This window comes from Oryzias latipes, chromosome 15 (genome assembly GCF_053564925.1).
Source record: "Oryzias latipes strain Hd-rR chromosome 15, Olatipes_Hd-rR_3.1".
NCBI classification, from domain to species: domain Eukaryota; kingdom Metazoa; phylum Chordata; class Actinopteri; order Beloniformes; family Adrianichthyidae; genus Oryzias; species Oryzias latipes.
The window spans coordinates 17,586,057-17,608,115 of NC_136251.1; the positions used below are offsets into that span (position 1 = coordinate 17,586,057).

Sequence of the window (22,059 nt, forward strand, 5' to 3'; positions counted from 1 at the left end):
CTCTAGCAAACTTCAGACGGGCCTGCACATGCATTGGCTTTAGCAGGGGGACACATCTGGCACTGCAGGATTTGAGTCCCTGGCAACATGGCGTGTTACTGATGGTAGCCTTTGTTACTTTGGTCCCAGCTCTGCATATTTTTCACTAGGTCCCCACGTGTAGTTCTGAGATTTTTCATCACCTTTCTTGGGATCATTTTGACCCTACAGGGTGAGATCTTGCAGGGAGCCCCAGATGGAGAGAGAGTATCAGTTGTCTTGTATGTCTTTAATTTCCTAATAATGGGTCTGACAGTGGATTTCTTCACACCAAGCTGCTTACCTATTGCAGATTCAGGGTGTATTCAGACTGGACACATTTAGTCCACTTAAAGTGAACCAGAGTTCGTTTTCCCCGATAATCCAGAACAAACATTCAGTCTGAAAACACCCAAGCAGACTCTGGCCCAGGAGCAACTTTTTATTTGTTAAAACGTTTATTTTAACACGCTGAATGTGCTTCTTACATGCTTTTATGTGTCTCATTACGCGGCATGCGCCCAACAGGCACTTTTGTGACATCATCCTAAACGCTACCTTGTAGTTCCTAACAAATTCTCCTAAAATAATGCAATAACACCATAACGATGAGACACAGCAACTCACCGAAATGTCATCAAATTAATTCAAACTCATCAAAACAACTTTTAACACGACACACATTGCTTCTCACAGTTTTCCCGACAATCTATTTGTAATAAACACTTATCAGCGAGCTTTTATACCCGATGTCTCCTCAGCACTCCAGTTTCTAGCATCCTCTAGGTTAAAGCACACATGGTATGTCTCCTTGCCAGTAACAGCTTTGCAGCATGCCTCCACTGTACCAAAGCAACAAGTAAAAAGTGTTGTTCCTAACATTCAAAACTGGTTTTCGAAATTAAAAGTTTTTATAGGTTAACTGTCTCGATATGAATTTTAAAGCACTATGACCCACCCTTGTAGTTCCTGGCCAATGACTGATGAGATCTTTAGTCACATGTTTTTTTTGTTTATTTACAAGGTTTGGTCTGTAACAGAATGGGCCGCTTAATGCCAGTCTGAATACAGACCAAACGCAAGGTTTGGGACTCAATCTGGAATAAATTAAGCAGACCCAACTGGAACAAATGATTTTCCCAGTCTGAATACATCCCTTAGTCTTCCCAGCCATAGTGCAGGTCAACAGCTTTGTTTCTGGTGTCCTTAGACAGCTCTTTGGTCTTGTCCGTAGTGGAGTTTGAAGTGCGACTGTTTGAGGTTGTGGACAGGTGTCTTTTATATAGGTAACGGGTAACGAGTGGAGGACAGACGATCCTCTTGCTTTTTTTTTTATTATTTTGTTTCTCATAGTTAAGGTTATCCTATGATGAAAATTAATAATTTAAGTGGGAGAACTTGCACAGTTGGTGGCTGACTAAATAATTTTTTGCCCCACTGTGTAGTATTTATGCCATTGTCGAATGATACAATGTGTAGATTTTATTAGAAAGAAAACTGTGATTTTGTCACATCTTTCCAAAGAGAGAGAGCAAACATGTTTTGGTCTGTGGTCAGGGGTCTGACTGCTCAGAAAAAAACAAAAGCAGGTAAAAATGGGAAAGGCATAACATGACAGTGAGGTGGATATAAACTTTTTAAACAATTATGGTATTATAGCAACAATTTATATAAATCCTCTACACTGTTTTTCACATTTAGTTCCATATTTTTTTCATTTTTTTAAAGTAGCCAAATAAGACCAAAAAATAATCTAAATTTGTCATTGCTGTTTGTCCTTCTGTGAACCCAGAGGACCTAAAAACTAAACAACTTGCTAAGTTTTAAAGGGGAGGTGGTGTAAAGTCATTTTCTACTCTCTTTTGTGCTCTAGCCCTCTTGATGACAAAAACCAGGTTCTCACTTTTGCAGAGACTCATGCTTGCAGAAAAACCTCCTTCAGATATATTATTGTAAGGCTCTGGACTCAGCAAAATTTAAAGTAAAAAGCAACATGCCCAGCTGTCCGCAGGATGATGTATTCACCTACAAGCTGTTTAGTCTCTTTTGGTTGCATCAAGGCTTTCCTGAACATGAATGTGAACATAAATAAAGACATTTTACACCATTAAAAAAAGTTCGATTTAATAGTTTCACATTTGCAACAGATCTAATTTCTAATCAGGTTTTAGTAATAATAACACAATTGTTGCACTTTTTTGTAAAACATTTATCGACAATCTAACCCAGAAAGATGATTGGATTTTTTAGAATTCTGTCATTATTAAACACAAAAGGTTACAATGAACCATTGTCTCAGGCATCGCTTAGGTTTAAAAAAGGGAAGTTAAATTATGATTTAAAACCCTCTTCTGTCTTATTTTCTAACAAGATAAACTAATTTTTAAACTCAAGGACAGTGAAAGCTGAATAATTGGATGATAAATATGAAATATATCACTTTTAGACTATGTTTAAACAGAAAAACACATTTTTAAAAACTTTTTTTTGCATATTTGACTAAAAAGTGTCTTCTATTTTCTATAAAGTGAATCAGAACATTTCTTATTTTTAAGAGATTTGACAGCAAACAAAGCTGAGATTGTGTGGCATTAACGTAACTAATATAATTTTATCATTTCTAAGCAATGCTATGGGAAAATAGAGGGGCCTAAGATGCTCACTTAGGTTGAAAAGATTTATTTAACCTTCAATGTGAAGAGATTAAATCAACTTTTGTCCCAGGCCTCATGGGAAAGACTGTACAAGCAAACATACAGCTGGGATCGTTTCCATTACTTGCACAGGGATCCATGCTGGTAGTGAAATATGGAAACAATCTACTGCACAAATAAGATTGGATCAGGTGGTAGCAAGCTCTAGACTGAAACAGCAGTCTAAACAACAGATTTCTACATTTCGGCATTAAGAAAAATAAACTGGCAAACAGAAAAAGTTTCCAACATTTTTTTCATTACTGAACATAAGATGGAAATCTAAAGGTTTGCCAAACAGCATTTTCTTTCAATACAAATTTGTGTATTTGTTTGTTTGTTTTTTAATTTGCACAAAGTTATAATTGACTTTAAGGTGTAATCTGCTTTCAGAAAACATTATCTAATAGGGGCTTTGTTTTTTTTGGTTTCTTTTTTTATGTAACCACATATGGACATCACTAAGTCTGGACAATAGTTGGATCAACCAAAAACTGTATTTTTTTGAAAACACATGGGGGTGGGAGAATATTTAGTGCTCCTCTAACTGGCAGCAGAGAGCTGAGTCATCTCTGTCACAGGCCTCCCACGCCTACCCACGCAGCACTGCTCTCGATCTCTGTTGGTGGTAAAGATGCAAGGCCATGGACTTGATACCAAAACTATCTGCATCACTCGATCCAGGCCCACAGATGATAAAAACAGTTACCGTAAACGGGGGGGGGGGGGGGGGGGGGCTTGGTGGAACGAGTTTGGCATATAGGACTGTGTGTTTTGTAAAGGTTGTATCATCGTCACAATTTACAGAAACCTATATCAATTGGCAAACAGCACAAAATGTGTGTAGACCGAAAAGTATGACTAAGAGAGGGAAAGATGTGTGTTTCTGTTTTGTCCAGCTCCCAAAGGTGTTGTACATGAGAATGACATTTAAAATGCCAACTTTTATCATGATGGTCCAGAAAATAAACGTTTTGAAAGATATTTTGATCTGATGTCAGCAGTTTAAAGGTATAGTTCCCTTTATAATTCTTTAATCCCAATAAATGTTTTGATGACCACTCGTTATCAGTTATCATTTGTTTTTCAGGCATCACATTCACCTATAAGCTCCAATTATTTTGGACTTTATCTGTCACTTATTTAAACTTGACTTATTTGCCAACAAAACTTTTTCGCTGTCTTGCTTACTCACACATTGTTTCCAAACTATGTGTTGGATTTGGGGTCAATGTAAAAAACCTGAATCTTTTTGTCTCTGCGATGGCAAAACGTTGGCTTATTTATATTTTACTAGGCCACCTAGTACTAGGTCAGTCAGTAATGCAAAGGGAAACAGATCTCTGGTCCTCATTTAAAATTGAATAAAGGTGGGGACACAATTAAGTCCAATGAAATGAAGGAACTAACAATTCACTTTTCCCACGATTCGATTCAAACTTTGAGATTTGGGTCATGATTTTGCTTAGGTTCAATAAATGATCTGTGTATTACAAAACAACAAAAAAGCTAAATAAATCAGAAAAATCCCTTTTAAAATTTGCTAATAAGCAAGTAACGATGTCGAAAATCCTTTCAATTGCCTTATACTAGGCCAGGTGTGACATAATGAAACAATAAATGATATATCCTTGTTTAATGTAGCACAACACATGTTTGACACTTTCAATGTAAACTTACTGGTACAATAATTCACTTTCCATATGATTTGGTTCAATGGTGTAACACACGGTTCGGTTTTAAACCGAGGATTGAGGCATCCCTAGAAAGAACTAAACTTATTCTCAAAAGAATAACAAGGATATTGAACTCTACTTCATTTTCTCAAATTGCCCAAAGACCTGATTTTGAATTTCAAACGACCTACAAGTTGAAAAGAGTATGTTTTTTGTAGAAAAAGGTAACACAAATGAACAGATTTCCATTAGAGGAGTCAATTCTTCCCACTGTCACACAGGGCTTGGCTTGCTAGAAGCAGGGCAGTAATATGGCCTTTAATGCTAATGCACTTAGAAGAAATAGTAAAGAATTTTTAAAAGGCCAACTAATTTTTCTGTTAATTAAACTTTACTGACTTTCATCCTATTTTTGGTAATTCTGAAATTTAATACAGCCGTTACGCATAAAAGAAAGTGACCCATGATGGTTTTAATGCTGTCCTTTATCCCCAGATCCTTCCGAAGAAATTAGATAAACACATACAGAGTTCACACTAACAGATGGGGGAGAAGTGTTACATTCAACTGTCAAATAAAGAGTACGGAAACTGTGTGCACTGTCATGCTGCTTTTTGTGCACATTAATTTTGTGAACAGGGTGTTTATATGCAACAATATTATGGTGCAATGTTATTTCCGAGATAATATGACCTTGTACTGGTTAAAGTTAGTAGAATAGCATGTCTATTATTTGGGACATAAGTGTATTCAGATGTGGTTCAACACGGTGATCAATGTAAATGTAATAAAAAAATGACATTAATTAGTTGGAAATCTCCAGTCAAACGGAATGGTCTCTTCTGTAGGTTATATAAAAAGCTATATATATATATAGCAACCAAAAGATGTCAACTGTCATTTTAATATAAACCAGAACCAACCTAAGAAATTGTTTTATTGTAATTTTTCTCAAATAGTTGTTGAGAATATTTTACGAAACTCACATTAGTGCACTATGAGACTCTTTGTAACTGATTTATTGCTAGCTCATGATTCAAAACGGAAACCTGAAGTGAACTGTTGTAGGCTTTCTATGAACAGTAACATGACACAACATGCAGGGGAATTTGATACATGGCAAAAATTCAGTCCAATTTCAATAAGAACCCAATTTTTTTATCTAAATAATTAAAGCTAAACATAGTAACTCTTTGGTGACCTTTCTTCTAATGCGAATAGCTTGTCTAATTTCACCAAAACACTGAAACAACCAAAAGTCAAACACCATCACTTTCACTTTACCCCTTCAAAGGTGCGGTCAGTGTGTCACAACAAAATGCACAACAAAGCTTTGGATTGTTAGCAATGTGCCCAAAATAGTCAATGTTTCCCAAAACCAAACAGACTGTCTAAGAGTTAAAAACAAACACGCTGCCTAAGAAACTCCACAGTCGGATTTCTTAAAGCATTTCCTACTTTTCAGCGATTTGCAACTTAGCTGAGACTCAGGGTCTGCATGTCGTGCCACATATTTCTATGAGAAAATCCCTGTTGGTGATAATCCACACAACCTTCTTTGAATGACTTAGGAAAAGATACTTTTATCCTAAATAACCTTCTTATAACTCTAAGTCTAACTTCTTTGAGGCTAAATTCTTCCATATCCTCCTGCATCCATTCCCAATCAACAAATCTTTTCTGATAGTTTTACCTAATGTAACATATTAGAAGAAACTAAAAGGTTTAAGCCAGTACATTATCAAACTGGATTTTGCACAAATTATAAAAAGAAAACTTTTTTTTCATAATTTCATGGGGGAAAAAAAGGTTTTTATATCATAAGCACAAGTTAAAAAAGGGGCTCAGCTTGATTCCACTTACCAGTGGGTCTCCCTTCATCCTCCTCTTCATCAGAAAGCCTTCAAAGAATACTGAAAGCAGAGACAGAAAGAGGAGAGAGGAAAAAGAACAGAGAGGGAATATTTTAATCATACTGAAGGAAGCATGCCATCTTCCCACTCACATTGCTGAGTGTCTACCTCACTCAGACATAGACAAAAAAGATAAAACACACTCACACAAACATTCAAAAAAGATCTCCCAAAGGTCAAATGAATCACAGGAAAAGAGAAATGGTGTTGGGTCAGAGGTTAAAGGAGTGACAGCAAGTCAGAAAATGAAGGTCCAGAGCAAATAGCAGGAATGAATAGAATGTTAAGAGAACAGTCAGGAGGAGGTGAACACATAAAGACTGGAGAGAAAAAACAGAAATGCATGGCTTGCCTGAGTCATCGTCAACCACCACTTCCTCCTGAGTTCTAAGAGCTCTACTAATGACTGGCCAACTTCTGAAACAGGCAGACACGCACATACACACACATTGAATTTCCTACTTATAACTTCACCCTGCGCAAACTTTAGCTCCCTCCTTTATGCAGACATGCATGTGTGCATGCACTGAGTAAGGTGACTTTTAAAGTGACTGCTTCTTTAAAAAGGAAACAGTTTTTTTCTGCTCCAACTTGCTATTGCAGGTTAGGCTGCTCTTGAGCATTTTGTTAGGAGGGAATAATGGGAACCAATCATCACAGTAGTTTGTATTTCTCTAAAAAGACGGGAGAGCTGGCTCATAAGCTGACCTCCCTGGGTGTGTCATGGGAAAAGGCTAATGCAGCTGGCCTGAAATAAACATTTTTTGCTTTTCCCATCATTCCCAGAGGTATGGGTTCTTTACTTCCTGTTTAATGAAAAGTATGTGACTACGATTTTGCTTCAAAATGGAAGAAATCAGATAAGAGCAAGATTTACTTGAACTGTTAAAATACATAATTCCCCCTTCTCTCTCTCCTCCTACTTCTCCTTTCTTATTCTTCATTTTGACCAAAACCATTTGGCTTGACTTGGCAAGAAAAAGTAGCAGAAGTGGCCCCATCATGTTAAACATGGCACCTATATAACACTCTGTTTCCCATAGTGAAAATTCTCCACTGTCCTTTGTATTTATGGTTGAGGCAAAATCATAAAAAGTTTTATTTAATTTTTGTTGCCACATCTAGTTAACAAGCACTTTACAGACGCTACTTGCAATTGAACGCAAGACAAGCATAGTATATTTTTGATATTCCTTTATGATATTATTATTCATTCTGACCAATTTAAAATGACAAAAAACTAAACAAAAAACAAACACTTTGTTTAAACCTTTCCCAGCACTGATTTTTAATCAGAAATTTAATAGATATAAGAAGGTAATTCTCATCATCCTCTTCTTCTGATGTAAAATGTTCTAAATAAGAATCTACTGACATCATATCTTGTACCACCATGACAGATGTGATGTTTACTGGACTTAAACGTATGTGTGACGTGGTGTTAGACTGGTAAACCTCAGAAATGAGCAGTAAATGTCTGCGAATGTGCCAGTTTCCACAGCTGGGGAAAAATGGTGCTCACTGAAGAATAACACATTGCGAATTTGACATCAAATGCTCACAAAGTTTCAGGTTTAAGATATTTTTGGCTGTGTTTTCTGATAACTTACTTTGCTTGCATAGAAATAGTTTCATTTTATGTCATGTGTTGCCTTTTTTTCTTCGAGGGGGATGGGATCAGAGCAGCTGAAACCGTCTGCAGGCTGACCAGCACTTTCAGTGACATTTAGCTCTTCACCGTGCCCACCATTGCACATGCTGAGGCAGTAAAGGTCTAACATATAACATTAAAAACAAATAGTCCATCTTTCTGAAAAAGCAACTACATCACTACTGAAGCAAGTTTAGATTTTGGAAGAACTGGTTTTAACATGGATTATTGAACAAAGACGGAAAGATGCACTTGTCTCCAGGAAAATTATCCACATGAAAGCGAAGACGATTTTTGATACAGATGTTGGTGATGCTTCAAAAAGAAAGGAAACGTTCGCTAATCATAACATAATACAATGCTCTCATAAATTCAACAGATCCTGAAATGTTCATCTGGTGTTTTTCTCTGCACCTCTTGACCAAACTTCACTGCGTAACAAACCCATTAGCCATCACCATTCTCTCTGTGATGGAATAAATGCCGGCTTCCAACAGACGCCTGTCTCTAATAAACGCCTGGCCAGCTGCCACAGTTATGGAACAAACGCTGATTTCTCAAAAGGACAAGCTCCAACAAAAATGTGTAGATCATTATTTTCTGCCTCTCCTAAAGGGCATTTCAGTTTGGCCACTAGGTGGAGCTCATACTAACATTACACAGAAAACTGGGTTTTAGAAGACAAATTGTTACTTTTAAAAAAACGTTTCCCTAAAACAGTTTGGACAATTCATGGCTGTGAGTATATAAAGCTGTTCATTTAGTCAGCAATATATGTTTAGGTCAAATAAGCATTAGTATTAGCCGTCCTATGGGGAATTCCATTATACGTTAGCATCAAGCTAGAGGACTTTGGCTGCTGTAATGCATTAGGTCACCAGAAAAAGGCATAAAAGATTGATCTCTACTTTTATGGATTGATTATTGATTTATTAAGCTTGGATCGATTCAAATTAGTTATACCATGGTCCTGGTGAAAACTCAATTCTGATTGGCTGCTGGGTGTGCATTAAGTAAGGTTTAATGCCCAACGAAGTGTGCATTATCACTTTTTAACGCACGCCATGGAAGCCTGAACTGTCTTTCCGCAAAGTGCATTAAAAAGTGATAATGCACACTTTGAAGGCCATTAACCCGCTAATACCTCTGTCACTTACAAAAAATGAATATTAACCAGTTTTTAGTCTTTACTTACTTTTTTTTCTGATTTGGATCGCTTTTTTCACGAAAAGCTGACTATTTGTTATGCGGCGCGTTGACACGGTAACGTGATAAGGTGCCGCACCACCGCTGAAGTCCAGATTCGGCGATATAAAGCGCTATATATATGCTGACCGTCCCGATGGGTTAAAATAAAGCATCATTTCAGAGAGAGAGAGTTCACCTCTTACCACTTGTTTTTGTCCAGATTATGAAGTTAAAGGTTGTTTTAAAGAGGCCGGCGCAGTGATACAGAAGATTTAAGACAGGTGACTGGAACTTCTTTTTGGGGCGTGCTGTTATCACTGTGCGTTGTCACTTTTTAATGCACACCCAGCAACCAATCAGAATCGAGAATTTACCCGGACCGTGGTATAAAAAGTGATAACGCACAGTGATTACCGCACCCCAAAAAATGAAGTTCCAGTCACATAGTTTAAATAATGTTTAAATAAGTCCGCTTTTTGTGAAAAATAAGAATTAATGACTTAAAACTGGTTGAATATTTATTTATTTTGTAAGTGACCACGGTATAAGCGGGTTAATGGCCTTCTAAGTATGCATTAACAGAAATTAACGCACTTTGCGTCAAATGCATACTTCGTAGGCCATTAACCCTTTCTTAATCGATTGTATTAACCCAGCCCTAGCAAATACCACCAAACGGACACTGAAACCTTTTGGCTTCTTCATTCTGAAAATGTGACAACCCAGTCCAGCACAGTTTTAATACGATCCCAACATAAAAAAGCATCAAAACAAAAGCTGTCAAGTTTTGGTAAAAACTGTATTTTCACTTTACTTTAGGAACCTAAAGGTTTTCTGGACTTCTATTTTAAAGATTCACTCGAACCTCTCTAAAGCAGCACAAAGTCCTCTGCAATAACAGATCTGTCCTTTGGTAAGAATCGGTCTGAGAACGCTCAAAGATTAAAGTGTAACCCAGCTCCTATATGTCATTTAGACATGCAGGCACGCAGAAAGAAAGTGATACTTTGACAAGTGCTGGCTCAGCACAGTGTCTATTGTGGGAGACTAAGTCTGCAGATGAGTCAAAGAGACCCATCACACTTAAAATCAGAACAGATGGGCCAGCAGGTTATATTTAGAGTACGTGTGAGAACCTCTGGCTGCTTATAAGTTAATTCTTGCACAAGTTTTAAGCTGTAAAGTTTTATTCAGTTAAATACACTTTCCAAGTAACCGTGTCTACTAATCTCACTTTGATCTTAGCATGAAAGAGTTAAACTTAGGGACTTTGTGTGACTAATTCTTTGTTTTGTCTTTGGCAGTGGTAGAGTAAACCTACAGCACATGAAAGGTTAAATCTAGTACGCACAATTCTGTAAAATTCCGTGTTCAAATCTGTGTTGGTTGTAACATAATATGGAACAACATTGAAACGTGATATGGTTTATGGTTTAAAAGATGTATTAAAACTAAACCTTCACTAATGGCTGGCTTGAGTCCCTGCAGCTATTTTAAAGGTCTGGAAGTACCAAATGTTGCAGTTCTCAATATGACCACTAGGGTCAGGTTTCCAGAGGGAGAAACTGCACTTTGTTTAAGAATCTTTTTGATTGAGTATGGGGCCATAGATGGACTTGACAAAACTGTCATTCTATCCTGCCTCATCAATAATTTTCAAAACGTTTTTTACTTGAATTAATTAAACCCCAGTCAGTATGGTTGCCCCTTTCTGGCTTCATTTTCATTCTTCAGAGTCCTATGGGTGATGTCAAGATCATGTCTTTGGCACAACTCTACTATTCTATGAGCTTTGGTAACAGATTCTTCACAACAAACCTGTCAACTTAATTTAGCCACTGGTGATTCTCACTAAAGTGGAAATGCTTATATAAAGTGAGAACAGCCCCTTCCAGAAAGAATCTGCACTGCCAGTACTTTACCTAGGCTACTACACACATACACACTTTCTCAGCGGAGCTAGCGGTGTTTGGTAAAAACTATTTCCTTTTATATGCACAATATGCACATCCATCCTTGCAAAAGTTTGTTTTTTGTTTGGTTTTTGTGGACAAGACGCAGACACACTGGTCAACTCTAGTTATGAAATAGGCGGCACCCACAACAGACCGAAAGCCGGTGCCTCAGAGATCACGTCGTCTTACTTCCGGGTTGAAAAACTCAGGAAAATAACTAATATTTAATTAAAAAAAAAAATCTTTTATACATGATTATTGTTTACTATGAAAGGCTTAGGAATAGTATGGTATAGGTCGTTTAAATCGGTCACAGTAATACTGTAATAAATTATTTCTCATCCAGATTTTATTTTTCCACATCTAAAAATGTACTGTCTGAATGACATGTCTTTGAACATTTGCTGGATAATGGTAAATGGCGACTGGCTAATATTTATGTAGCACTTTCCTACGTTCAATAAGACCTAAAATGCGTTACAGCCACATGTCCCATTAACGCACACACACATTCACACACTGATGATGGCAGTGCTGTCATGCACAGCGCTTACCAGACTACCAGAAGAAATAAGGGGTTCAGTGTCTTAACTGAGGACACATCGACACATGAGCAGGAAAAGTATCGAACTTGTGACCTGCAGAACAGAAGTTCAACCGTTGTACCTTAAATATGACTAAAAAAATAATGATTTATGAAATGTTGAAATCTTTTGCAGTCATGTAAGATTTAGAGTTTGCATCGGGTGGGATTGTTGTGTGAACAACCTTCATAATATGAGCTACTGCAAATTCAAAGATAATGTTGGAAAAAAGATGACTTTTCACACAAAACAAAACAGAGTTTAGACAAATAATTACTTTTGTTTTTCCTGTTTTTCCTAAACGTTCACTTGGAAACTGTTAATTTGATTACATAAGACACATGTCAAACTCAAGGCCCCGGGGGCCAAATGTGAGCCGCCATGTTATTTTATGTGGCCGGTGAGAGCATAAAAGTTTTTAATTTCTTAAAATGAAAATTTTCTTTAGTTGATTACATAGTATTTATGTGTAGTTGCTGTTGTAATTATTCAATGTTTGCAGGTCTTATGTCTTCATGCAGACAAAATGTTACACGTGTAATACATGTTCTTTCTAGCTCATTTTTATGTTATTTTTCTTTATTCACTTGGACAGTTTGATCTTTCATTAATGGAGTTATGTGGGTTTTAATAAGCGGACAAAATTTAAAAAGATTCATGCCAGAGTAACAAGCAAACATGTGTTTTCTATGCAACTGTAATTGTCACTTTGAAACGTTGTTATAAATGAATGATGAGTTATTTAACATTAAGGAGTAGTTACAATTATTTTTCATTACAGTTAGTTACATGTATAAGTTATATCTGGACCTTTGAGGACAGCCGCTATGCTGATGTGGCCCTCGGTGAAAATGAGTTTGACACCCCTGACATAAGATAACCAGGTTGGTTAAACTGAGAAATAAAAAAGAATCACATTTATGGTTGATGCTCTAAAAGTTTGTTCTGTTGAGTATCAACAGAAATAATATGCTCCTCAAAAACATGTTTTCCATAGGATATATTAAAGTTTAGTTATCCAGACATTTTATGACAATAACAGTAGTCATCTCTGAAGTCTATTTCAACCTTATTCCTAAATATTCTTATGAAAGAAGAAACACCAGGTGTAAACATGTATTGAGGACACCTCAGGACAAATTTAAGACTTTCCAGAGGGATGACATCTAATTTAGAAAAAGTATACCAAGGTGGATTATAAACTGTGCTCATGATGTTAGCTGGGATAAATTGATAGTCACAGAAAGATGGAAAAGTTACTAAAATGTTCATTTATTTTCAGCAGTGATGCTTATTTCAAGTAAAAGCCTATAGAAATGTGGAAACTTTAATGTTTAGCTTTCTCTTTATTATTTTGTATGTTTAGTGGCAGAACCAATGCAGGTGTAATAATTTAAGATTAGGTTTTGTGACACATTTTTTAATCAGTTTTGAATGATAGCAGTGACTATATGTTTAAGTTAATCAAAGGAAATAAAGTTATGCTACTGATCTATAGGACCAAATGCTGCATGTATAAAGATTACCAAAATTAATATTTATTTTCAACCTCATTTCCAGGAAGTTCAACAATTCCCTGCTTACATTAATTTAGCTGATTCAAAAAAAAGCTTTTGCTTGATAGCAAACGTTTCCATCGTTTCATTCTTTGCCACTCCTTCCATCTGTGCAAAACAACATTCGCCCCTGATCCTCTTTACTCTCAATTTGCCACAAATGCTCGCTCGTGTTTTTGACATCGGTGGAACAATTTGTCTGGTGCTGTTCAACAGTGGAAACATTGTTCAGAAGAACAATTAAGATTTGACAAGTGGGGAATAGAACAGCACCCACACATCCAGTGTCTGCATTTCAATTTTAAGTCCACTGAATCCCTCTATCTGTACAGATTTTTTCCTGTTTTTGTTTTTTTCTTTTTGGTACATGCAGGTTAAATAATTTCTGAAAGACTCCTTCACTTTCCACTACTGTCACTAAGCCAAACACTTGAATACAATCTATGTGCAGATTTTTCTAATCATAACTTCTCAATTATTTGTGACTTTATTTAGAAGTCAAACCAAATAGTTATTGACAACAAAAAAATAGAAACTTGTTGTCCTGTAAGAGAACAAACGAGGATGACATTTATCAACACACAATACTAATTGTTTCCTGTTAAAACCAAAGTTCTCATGGGTTCATGTTAAAACATCACCTTTGTTTAACTTGCAAAGTTAAGCCGGTGACATGCCTTATCCTCTGAAATCCATCCCAGACTGAAGACAGATGAGTCACGAGGAGGATCTGACTCACCTCTTCAGGAGTCTAAACATCATTTCCCATGAAGCGGTGCACTGAGAGGCTATTGTGCATCTGATCATCCAGATGTATGAACATAAGGGGAGAGTTGGGAGAAGCGGGGGTGCCTCTTCCCTGGAGATACAGTGGCTGCCAAACTCTCAGGAAGTATAGTTCCTCAATGTTTTCACCCTCTAAGCCACATCAATCAAGGAGGAAGTGAGTGTATCCATGCATTTTTGAGGGTTAGGGCCAAAAACGACACTGGAGGAAGAAGCCATGTGTCTGTTCCTTTAGTGATTACAATCTGAGCAGGACCACCAAAGCTATAACTGCCTGCAACAGCGCTGGATTTTTAATTTATACTGTAACTTACTTAAAAAATAATACTAATAAATAAAATAACTGTTTTTGCATCTTAACACTTTACCGCCTCTCTCTATCATTGTTTACTTTTAATAAAGTCATTTTCTTTGAACAAAAATCTAAAGCATCTTTTTGTGTGATTTACTGACACTCCACTTGACAGAAAAAATAATTATTTAAATTAAATTTTCAAATACAATATTTTACCAGGAAGAGCAAACAGTGTTTGTGTAAGGACATCTCATTTCCATGCTCTGGTAGAATAAGAAATAAATAAATCCTTTTATGCACAAAAAAAACTCTTTCTTGACCAAAAGTTCCTCCTAATTTTTTGCACATTTTCCGCTTTTCCATTTCACTGAATTCTGAAAAACAAAAAAGAAGCTGCACTTTGCACATTCCCACAAAAATATTACTAAAAGCACTCATCCAACCCAAACTGGAAAAAGCATCTTTAGTTCAAAATTTCTTGTTGGAAACAAATTAAACTCAAAGTTTCCAGATTATGTCAAGGCCCAACTTTCAGATTTATTTGAAAAAATTAGACTTTCGGTCAGCATGCTAGATTCTCAAAAATGTTTATCTTACCAAACATCACATGATAGGAAATATGTGCAGATGTAAGATTAAAAATGACAAACATGGCAACAAAAAGTAAATAAAAATTTCTAAATGTATACTTCTATCAGAGCAACATTTTCTAATCAAAGAAAATAAAAACACCAGCATCATATGGAAATGTGTCAAAAGAACAGATCTGGGTTTTCCTGTGGTCCTTAGTTACCTGGTTTGACCTTTTTATTGAAGTGGACTCCGTTTCTGCACTCATTAGACCACAAATGAAATGCTAAAGAAAAATGCACAAGGAGAAGCATTTTAAAGACTTTTTTTTATTTTTATTTTGAAAATCATTTAAGATTTTGTTAATAAAAACAAAATTGTGTTTCATTTTGCAAAACATCGTTTCCTGGCACATTCAATTACCATGTTCAATTACCAACCTGTTAAAGGGGTAAAATGAAATCTGTTGCATCATAATCTACGCAAACATAATCTTGTAGAACGTTATAGAAACATGATATGTTTCAAAAGTTTTTCCGGATGAATTTTTTATAGGTTATCCAACTTTGTTAAGAATGTTGCTTAACCGTTGGATGCCTTTGATCAATAATGATTATGTTTGAATTAAAAATTCCATCTATGGAATTAATATTTATGGTGAATGTTTTATACTTATGTTTATACTTATATAGTGCTTCTTAAGTGGCCTAAATTGCTTTATAGTCACATTCACCCACACATTCATGTTTGTTATTATGCACTTCAGGTGAATTACAGAAATAAACATATTTTTTAAAGAATGATTTAAAACAAATAAAAATTTGAATTGTTAAAAAAAAAACTAAGTCCTCCACTGTAGTGTATGCTTTAATGCATCTTTACACAGCATAAAGAAGACCTTTTTACAAAAAAAACAAAAAAAAAACAGATACTTGGGTAATGACCCTTTACATTAAGCACAGAGATTGATAGAGTAAATATCTTCCTTTTCTTGCATTAGTGCTGCAAAACGTCACTTAATCAATATCTACTAGAAAAGGGTTCTATTTCTCGTGTACACACGCACCACAGCATGCACTAACACACAGTAAGCCTTATGAAATGCCCCAGCTGCATTTACTAAGCTGACCTGTGTGAACCAACTCCAGGCTGTTTCTCACTGCTTTCATGTCATTGTTGTCTTCAAGATTGCTTATCGATCAATGAAGCCAGCAGACAGCAGTCAATCAGTCAATAATTCCAATCCCAGGGGGTGGGGGGCGGGCAGAGTCTCAGCTGTTAAGGAGCAGGGCACCAGCTGGAGCTCCAGCATGGATGTTCTCGGTTGGTATGGCCTGCAACACATTGCCCTCTGCTGGCCATATTGAAAAGCTGCACTAGAGGTCACATTTTTTTGGCGACCAGGAAGGAGGTCCTGTAGTTGTGACATGTGATTGGATTAAGACTTGAATTCTAAATATTCACTTTTTTTTATTAATTATTCACAGTTTTCTTATCAAAAGTGTGTATTTTTCCCTTTAGATGGGGACTATCAGGCTTACAGTTCCAATTAACAATCAAAATTGTATCATGCTGTCTGGTGACAAACCTGGCATAATACCATATGTAGTTTCACTCCAAGTCATATATTGATTGTCGTGTCCACCAAATATATTTAGGGTTTTTACATCAAAGAACACAAAAAAGATCACAAAAAATGCTTCCTATAAATTGTATTTCCTCGTCATACATGCAGACCTTTGCTACACAACTTCATGAAAGTATAGCAAAGACAAAGAAGACACAAGATAAAAGGGCAATCAATTCATGAATCATTTAATTAACAAAGGTGTGGACAACACTGAAGAACGTTTAAGACAAAGTAAAAGCTTCATTTCATACACTGGACCAAACTGACTATCAGCGGCTTAAATCTTATGGAAGCGATTGTGTAGCATAAATAAAAAGAAAGTGAAAACCAGAAACGCTTTTTCTTTTTCAAAATGAAGCTGCATTTTTTGACTCAAAATTAAAATGAAAAAGCAATCCACCAAAATGCTTTTTCATTTCCTTCCTAAACACTGCTTATTCTAAGCTCCCGACCATGATCGCTGAAGGCGGAAATGCTGCTACGATCTGAGAAACCATCATATGAATTTGTGTTTCCAGTGGTGTCCAGAACAAAAATAAATACTGATGTAATTCCCACATATTTACAAATTTATTTGCAGTTTCGCGCTGAATTTGCTGTCTGATGACAGCTGGAGCCCCATCAACTGACAGATTTCTCCATGCTAAACGTTTGCTGGTTGGACAAAAAACACTCACTCAGCGCGAAGCTGCAGGAGACTATCTTCATAATGTGCTCTTATTCCAGTTACGATTATATTTAAGGGCCTGCTTTATCATATGTTTTTAAATCGGTGCAGTCAGACAACGCTGAAGTTGGCTTACGATTCACAGCTTCTGATTCGCAAGGGCACTAAAGGAACATTCCACTGCATTTTTCGCATTAAGATCACCTAAAACCGGGTCCTGTTCACAAACCGCTGGACCTGGACTGCTCAAACCTGGATTCCTGGATCTTAATGCGAAAAATGCAGTGGAATGTTCCTTTAGTGCCCTCGCGAATCAGAAGCTGTAAATCGCAAGCCAACTTCAGCGGCCGGACACACGGAAAAAGCAGTGACGTCATCGCCCCGCCTCCTCGCTGGAAATGCTTTTTCTAAATGAATATTGAGACAATGTTCGCAGGTGTTGATGTGAAGAGGCAAATGCAATCCCCTCTTTGCATTTTCATTATAATTATGACACACAATAAGCGGTTTTAAGTATAAAATGAAAAAGCATTTTGAAATATTACTTTTTCATTTTAATTTTGAGTCATTTGATGCAGTTAGATTTTGAAAATTAAAAAGCATTTCTGTTAATCCATTTTAATTTTCAAATTAGACATTTCTGAATGAATTATGCTACACATTTACTTGATAACTTTTTGAAAATGAAATGTCAAATACCATTTTCATTATCATTTTAATTAAGTGACAGAATAAGCTGTGTTTAGGAAGGAAATGAAAAAGCATTTTGGTGGATTGCTTTTTCATTTTAATTTTGAGTCAAAAAATGCAGCTTCATTTTGAAAATGAAAAAGCATTTCTGGTTTTGACTTTTCTTTTTATATATGCTACACAATCGCTTCCATAAAATCTGGGTTACTCGGGGGACAGCTAGAATCAACCACTTGTATGACTACTATATACAATTATATATACATTTCAAGTGACAAACAATACAGGAATACAATCTCTATTTCAGAATTAAATACGTTATTTGTTTATTGAAAAATGCTTTAACACATGTTGTTTTATCTGACACTTTAATCTTTCAATGTAAGAGCAGTGCAATTATCAGGTCAAAGCATTTGTGAATTAAAGCTAAAATCAGGTGTGCTGTAAATGTTTTTCCACTAGATGGCACCCTAATTCTATGTAAAAAGTGATAATGGTTTACTTTCATCTTAACATCCAATGCTTTGTTTAAAAAAGAGAAAAAGCAATATCAAAACTTTGTTGACATATGTTCTGTTTGTTTTTTAGCTTTCAAATCTAACACTTCCCTGTCTGAAATAAACTTACACAAATGATTGAAAAAATGAAACAGTATGGCCTGTTTGAGAAATGGGGGCAGTACATAATCCTCTAAGAGTATAATCGTTTGCTGCAACATTTGCCTCTCCTTTCTTTAAATGTCCTCTACTGCAGGACAAGAGTTTTAAACAAGTACACAAATTCATAAAAAGCGTAGAGTAGTAAAAACAAAATTTTTTCATTGAAGAAGTTCACAAGAACAGGCAGAAGGCCGGTTCCAATTGCAGCAGGTTTATTAGCTTAGCTAAAAGTCCATAAAGCTAAATCAGGGTCAGGCAAGGGTTAATAACGAGCATGGAGGGCATAAGAGAAGAAACAGAAGTCAGGATCCAGGCGAGATTCAGGGGAGGCGGCAGGCAAACAGAGTCAGAAACAAAACAGGGTCAGGAAATCAGAAGATCAGATCCAGATATAACGCTCGGTAAGGCAGGCAGAGTGGCACAAACAATACTTCGCACTGAGTGAGGCTCAGTACACTGAGAGTGATTGCAAACGAGTCATGTGTGTGTCATCCACAAACTGTGTGCTGGGGTTGCTGGGAGATGTAGTGCATTCAGTGCTCTGGAGACAGTTCCCGCCGGTGACCAGAGGGGGAGACAGAGCTCTGACTTCTGACACTAAGGATTAGACTCGTCAACCTCTTTCTGAACGTAGTTTCAGACTCCACCACCACTTCCTCTCCTGTGAAGCCACTGGGTGCAGATCTTTACTGGAAACCAGTAGCTGTGACTAAAAACACCACAATAGTAGTGTATGGCGCGCTTGCGGCAGCCGCTAGTTACCGAGTGCACGGTGTAAGACAGTTCACCCCTAAGACGCATCTTCGCAAGAACAGTTACAGATCCTCCATCCTCCCAGCCACACTGCATGTTACTGGAAACCAGTGATGTTAAGGGGGAATTAATTCAGTTCCTGTTAAAGTTTGGCAATTTTGACTTTTAGAGTAGTTCTAATGTTTTCAAAAGAATACTTTAAAATGTATGCAAACAGTGAAAATCCATAGGGATCTCTTTCTCCAAATGAGCAGAGAGATGTGTAAATGAATAAATGGTACAAGGACTCTCAATGAGAGCCCAAATATATCTGCAGAAGGAGCTCTGTTTACCCAAATCTTAAGGTTTTCTGTGAAATGCACCAAATGGGAAACGACCTACAATGAACACAGTTTCTTAGACATCTTTTGATTATTCTGTAACTGATTGGGTAGGAGAAAAATAAAGATAAAGGCACTAAAAATTTCCTCAGAATTTCACTTTTACTGCAAAAAAAAAAAAAAAATTAGCAGACCATACACATACCCCACAGACCTGGTCTTTAGAGTACTTTAAGTGCTTTAGACTCCAAAAGGAGAAACATTTACCTTTTTTTTTTCGAAAATCTAGCTTCTCATCAGCTCTAAACCTCAGAATTCATCAACTGATGTGAAATGTACAGCACGCTGTCTGTCAGAATGAGCAAACAATGCTGCCATTATTAGTTCCTGAAAAGTAAAGATGTTGGAGATAAAAAGGTTGACCATAAGAGACTGCATGAACACGGACTGATGACGCACAAGAAATGCAAATTGCCTTTTTTTAATGGTTTTTGCAAGTAGGCAAAGGTAAAAATGTTTGTAGAAGCAAAGCAGGTGCTTGGTTAATAAAAAGTAAACATTGGTCCTTAAAATGAAAGACGGAATGATAGTTTTACAAATCTGCATGAAGTAGCTTAAAAAAGGCAAAGAAAGAAAGAAATGGAACAGCTAAAAGTTTCATTTCATTTCAAATTCATGAAATGAAACTTGATATAAAATGTAAGGCCAAAAAACAGGAAACGGTTTCTTCAAGTCCATTTTGTGGTGCTACGATTATCTGCAAAGAACATTTAGAAATAAAACATGCTAAAGGAAACTCCACCAGTAAAGTGTAAGAAAAACACAGCGACAAAACCGATAAGGTTTGTAGAAAAACAAGATAAAGTGAGCATGCAGCTCCAGCTGCACCCAGTTAAACAGATATTTACTGTTTAAACGCATACAGGGAATCTGAGAAAAGCTCTGCCTTCTCAGTTGTGATTCATTTTAAGCCAAATTCAGCAACATGCAGCAAACTGAATGACCCATGCTGCATTAGCATATATTCTTCCTGTGCACACTATGATTAAAGCTGAATTTAAATTACTATGAAGTACAAACGTGACAGTGAGATGACTCAAGTGAAATTCTCAGTTTGTGTGCAGCCTGGAATGTAAATGCTGCCTACTCATTTGTTTATGTCAGTGCATAAATAGACATAAGGGTTACTTTCATTTGAATGAGCCATTTGTGGTTTGCATTTCTCTCTGCAGCATGAAGAGCAGAAGAAGAATGAAGACATGTGCTAAATGCATGCTCAGAAAAGTGATGCAACCAAATTACTGCTGCAGTCAGTTGAGGCACAAGTTTAAGCAACACTTAAATATAGTCGTTTTATTGGTTAGTAGTAGAGTATACTCAGTTTCTGCACATTCATGTAGGAGACCCATGTCTTCAAGGGGTTGGTTTGAAGACTGTGCATTGTGTTTTTACCACCAATCAGCAAAAATAAAAAGGCAGTTTCTTTCATACATTTGTCATTACTCCATGTCTGGAAATTGGGCAACTAAATGATTGCTGGCTAACATGTTCATGTGTGAAAATACTGGAATGTATTGCCCCCAGTGGCAAAAAGATACATTACATCAGCATGTGGAAGTGTTTTGGGAAAAAGGTTTAGGAAAGCAGGAGCGAGATAGAGTTTTTAATCTGACCTTTTAGATTTAATTTTGATAAGGCTATATATTTAATCATTACTGTATTTGTAATAGATTATTTCTAAATTGGCATATTTCTCCCCTGAATTCGACAAACATAACATTTTGGACAAGTCTCCCTAAACCATAATGGTTGGTTTGTTTTGGAATTGCTTTATATAATGTTTCCACTGTGACTTTTTAGATTGTGTAGATACAAAATACTTTTTTGTTTGTTTAATTACTTTTAAAATTGATTCTGAACTGGGCTGGATCTCACCTGGGTATGCCAGACCAACCTGAATTTTGCATGACCTTCTCAAAACGTCAACATTAATGCTGAACAATTTCCACCACCATTTCCATAGCAACACATTGGATGCACACTTCCCCTAAATTTATCTTCATGTTGAGCAACTCGCTAACATCGGCCTGTAATTGGTCAGTTCCTGCTTTGACTTGTTTCCATGTGTACTAACCAACGAAACAAAGGGGGGAGTGTTACAGAGCATAGATTGATTTACAGTATGTTTAAATAGCAGAATGTCTCACTTTTAAGATGAGTGAAGATTCTTTTTACTAAAGGTTTGCAACCAAAAACAACAATCTGAAGAACTTTTCATTAAAAAGTATAATATTAAGACGTCATGCAAAAGGACATTTCATGTTCAGTAATTAAATTAACAAAAGCTTCAAATATCCACAATAAAGGGATGGAGTTGTTTTATAAATAATTGTTAATACATTGATCACAAATATATTGTGCTAATGCAAAAAAAAATTCAATGTACATAATATTT

At 36.4% G+C, this 22,059-nt stretch overlaps 1 protein-coding gene across 15 annotated transcripts in view; it reads right to left on the reverse strand.

Annotated features, from left to right (window-relative positions):
* The window catches only part of LOC105355772 (uncharacterized), a 155,137-nt gene that overhangs the window by 129,557 nt on the left and 3,521 nt on the right, over nt 1-22,059 (reverse strand). For 10 of the 15 annotated variants that reach the window (XR_013647947.1, XM_078932437.1, XM_078932436.1 and 7 more), the window contains exon 2: nt 6,251-6,300. The exons of 1 other annotated variant lie outside the window; for it this stretch is intronic. Coding sequence is in view for 4 of the 14 variants with exons in the window: in XM_078932442.1 (XP_078788568.1) it covers nt 6,251-6,300 (50 nt within the window). In the remaining 10 variants the exon portion in view is untranslated. Of the gene's footprint in view, nt 1-6,250; nt 6,301-6,447; nt 6,585-6,652; nt 6,870-22,059 lie in introns of those variants that run through there. 4 more of the 15 variants (XM_078932440.1, XM_078932430.1, XM_078932431.1 and 1 more) reach the window with 4 other exon arrangements.